Source organism: Fukomys damarensis, unplaced genomic scaffold, assembly GCF_012274545.1.
Source record: "Fukomys damarensis isolate Sample0158 unplaced genomic scaffold, DMR_v1.0_HiC HiC_scaffold_39, whole genome shotgun sequence".
NCBI classification, from domain to species: Eukaryota; Metazoa; Chordata; class Mammalia; order Rodentia; family Bathyergidae; genus Fukomys; species Fukomys damarensis.
In genome coordinates, this window is record NW_022900951.1 from 128,035,639 (window position 1) to 128,039,682 (window position 4,044).

Below are 4,044 nucleotides of genomic sequence, written 5' to 3' on the forward strand. Positions count from 1 at the left end.
GAAGAAGAAGAAGAAGAAGAAGAAGAAGAAGAAGAAGAAGAAGAAGAAGAGCAGTCCTGGGCTGTTAAAGAAACAGAGTTCACAATTAATAAATAAACTTCCCAATATTTTCAGAAAATATAAGAGGAGGGGACTCATTCCCCCATTTCATTTCACGAGGCCAGCATTATGTTGACATCAAAACCAAACAAAGATAATACGAAAAAGGAAAACTGAAATCCACATCCTATGAACAGAGACACAACTATCAAAACAAATTGAGCAATATGTGGAGACAATAATATATCACAGTGAAGTGAAGTGTATCCTAAGAGTTCAAGGCTGACTCGACATTCAAAATTGAATCAGTATCATTCACTATAATAGCAGACTAAATAAGAAAAAGCATATTATTATTATTATTATTATTATTATTATTATTATTAAAGTTGGCAGCAAAGTATTTAACAAAATCCAATTCATGATTTTTAAAAAACATCATAAAATTAGCAACACGGGGACTTTCTCAATTTGGCAAAAGGCACTTACAAAAAATCTACAGCTAATGTACTTTTAAAAATTAAATGTTGTGCCTGCCTGGCAAGTGCAAGGTCCTAAGTTCGATCCCTGGTACTAAAAAAAATAAATAAATGCTGTCACCCCGAAGATCAACAAACATCAAAAGATGTTTGCTTTCAATATGTCTATTCAACATTTATCATAATGCAGCTTCCAACTATAGATAAAACTACTAGAACTAATACATGAGTCTAGCAAGATTGCAGAATACAAGATCAATAAAATTAACTAGCAAACTAATTCTAAAATTGATATCGAGTTTGATCCCCAGTACCAAAAAAATAAAAAATAAAAATAAAATAAAATTGATATAGAAAATCTAAGGATACAGAATGTCCAAAACAACTCTGAAAAAGAAAAATAAAATTGGAGAGCTGATACTATCTGATTTCAAAATTATTACAAAGCTGTGGTTGTCAAACAGCATGGCACTGTCATAAAGATGAACAAACAGATCCATGGAAAAGTCTAGAGAATCTATGTGCACTTACATAAATATAGAAAATTATTTTTTACAAGATTGCAAAAATAAATCAGTGGAATAAAGACAGTTCGCTCAAAACATGGCATTAGAACAGATGGGGTTCATATCAAAGAAAATGAACCATGATGTAAACCGCACAACTTTTACAAAATTAAACCAAAGTGGACCACAGATCTAAATACAAAATGTAAAATTACAAAACTTTTAGAAAAAAAAAACAGGAGAAAATTTTGACAATCTTAGACTGGATGAAGGGTTCTTATATTTGACATTGAAAGCACAATTCATAAAAGAAAAACTGTGGTATTTTGGATTTCACAAAAATTTAGATTTACAAAAGATACTGTAGAGGCAATGAGAAGGCAAACCATAGGCTGGTCAAAAACATTTGCAAATTACATGCTCAACAAGAACTTGTATCCAGAGAAAAAGCAATACCTAGCACTCAGTGTTGTTTTGAAGACAAGAGAGTTAATATAAGCAGTCTTTAGCATGGTGCATGTTATATATAAACATTCAATAAATGTGAACTATTTCATAACTTTATAATCATTGTTATTATAGGATGCTTTAAAATTGAAAAAAGCCAAATGACCATCAATAGAGAAATTATTAAATCATGATACATGCATTACAAGAAATACTAGGCAATGATTTTTAAAAATAAAGTAAATCTGGAAAGAGCTCCAGAATTGTTATGGAAAACACAAACTGCAAGACAGTTAGTATAAGGTGATCCCATTTGTGCAAATAAATACACATTTTCTGGAAAATTTTCCATAATGACCTGTAACAGCTGTCATCCCTGGGGAGGGTAGGATATAGGGGAAAGAGCATGGGGGTCTTTCACTCTGCATTCTATTTATTCCTATATTTTTCAATTTTTGTGATAAAAATAAAAATTTTTATTACAAAACTGCGAAGGAAAGAATTGACTATCTTTTAATAAAAAATAACTTTCGGATGGCCTTGTCTCATGGAATCAAGCCCATAAAGTAAAGCTTTGCCCACAAACAGGTTGAGCTCCCACCAGGATATTGATGGAGCGGGGCTGGCTGGCCTCAGCCAATACAAACAATTGAGAATTTGGTTATTGTCCTAGTTGCACCACTAAGTTGCTTTGGTACGTTACTGGTTAAACATGTTAATTGTACTTCTTGAGAGAGGGAATCAAGTCTTTTTCCTCTGTCTTCCTAGCAGAAAAACATGGGCCCTAGTTCAGAGTTGGCACCCAACTGATGGGAGGAAGGGGAAACTACTTGTGACAGGAGCTAAATTAACAGAGCTGTGAACAACACCCCTGCCCAGGCCCCAGTCGAAGTGACACACTATCGCCATCTAGTGGCACAAAGGATTCCTGTAGTCCTTCGTGGTAAGAGGAAATGGACTTCTTTTCGAGGTTATGTTACAGGGACAGGCACTTCACAGCAAAAACGACCACTATGCTCCTTAGAAATCATGCCAGATCAGAGACTAAAGAGGTCAAGGTTTGTGTCACAGAATGTCGGCAGGATGGCATCAAGGTTCTCTGGTGTCGTCGGTGTCCTCTGGCATCCCACACCCTACATCTCTGGGCTGTGTAGTGTCTGCTCTTGCCCCAGCCTCTTTCCACCCAAAAAGAATGAACCACATATGACAACAGGCCTCCACACCCAACCCTTCCTCCAGTGTCAAAACACTAATGAATAATCCCAAGCCAGTGTGCTCAGGACAAGGTACAAACTCAAGGCTGGGAAAAATGTTTGTTTCCATAAACCTTGTTCTCCAGGTTCACCATCTTTCTGAATTGTCTACTATAAAATGAGTGCCAATCTGCAAACGCACGGTGATTTTGCAGCAGCGCTAATACTGCTGAGTAACAAAAGTCTGACCTGCTAGTTCAGGCCATGGAAGTAGATTTTCTTTTCTTTCCTCTACTGAGGAGCAATGAATTTTCAAAGCAGCTTCACATGAAGCAACTGTGTGACACACAGGTGTAGACATATGGGACCTTGTGTAGAGACTGTGGTCTCATAAGGGCCAATGCAGGATGCATTGGTAGTGTCTAAGAGAAATGTTAATATTTCTACATCTCTGGTATCTTACGTACTAAGCACAACAATGTTCTTCTAAAATGCTGCTCAGCAGTACAAACAACAAAAACCCTTCCAGAGATCTTAAGAGTGAGACACTGTGCAGCCTACGGATAATGGGAAAGAAGCCCTGAGCAACTGTATGTTCAGGAAAAGATCTTCCTGCAAATTCCGCAAGTGTTCACGCGGAATTTTCAGGTCTTATAATTCTGCCTCTTCAACTTCCACCACTATGTGTGTTCTGCAATGTGGGAATGAAAAGTACTGGTGAAATTTGGTCACAGCAGGAACAGCCGTTTGAGAGTGAGATCAGAGCACCAGGCAGACCGCTGTTTGGGGTGGAGGACCCCAGATGAGCCCCTCATCTGGGCTGGGTTCCTTCCTTTTGCCATGCTCTGAAGTCACAAATAAAATTAGGAATTATAAACAAAATGGATCCATCAAGCTACTCCCAGCCTTTAAAAAAAGAAAAAGCAAAACTCCACAATATCTATTTATACGCAGCTCCCTGGGGAATGAAGTGGTTCTTCCTAACGGCTGAAAAATGCTCGCTAGCTAGCTATTAGGTCTTCAAGCAGAACGTTTTCAAGACCATGTCCCGAGCGGGCTCTGGGAGATAATGGCCACCTGGCTGTTGGTAGCTTATAAGACTGCTAAAAGGTCGTGTAGGAAGATGTGTTCTTCTGAGTATCCCTTACTTCACAGCAGTCAAAGTCAGTGGTTCCTGCTGAACTAGAAACACGCAGTTTCAGCAGAAAGAAGCTGAGAAGAGACAAGAGGGGCAAGTTTCTGCTGTGTGGAAGGCTGCGGAGAGGAGAGGGGTTTCGGCTGAGAGCGACCCTAGAGCGCTCCTTCGGTCGTTCCCCGGCCGCCTCCACCGGGTCGGCTCTCCAGGCTCGCTTCCCTTGCCCCGGCCCCTGCCTGCTTCCC

General features: G+C 39.0%; 1 protein-coding gene across 1 annotated transcript in view; it reads left to right on the forward strand.

Moving 5' to 3' along the window:
* The window catches only part of Dkc1 (dyskerin pseudouridine synthase 1), a 30,928-nt gene that overhangs the window by 3,526 nt on the left and 23,358 nt on the right, over nucleotides 1–4,044 (forward strand). The window contains exon 2 of the mRNA XM_033760528.1: nucleotides 3,820–3,995. Coding sequence (XP_033616419.1) covers nucleotides 3,820–3,995 — 176 coding nt within the window. The remainder of the gene's footprint in view (nucleotides 1–3,819; nucleotides 3,996–4,044) is intronic.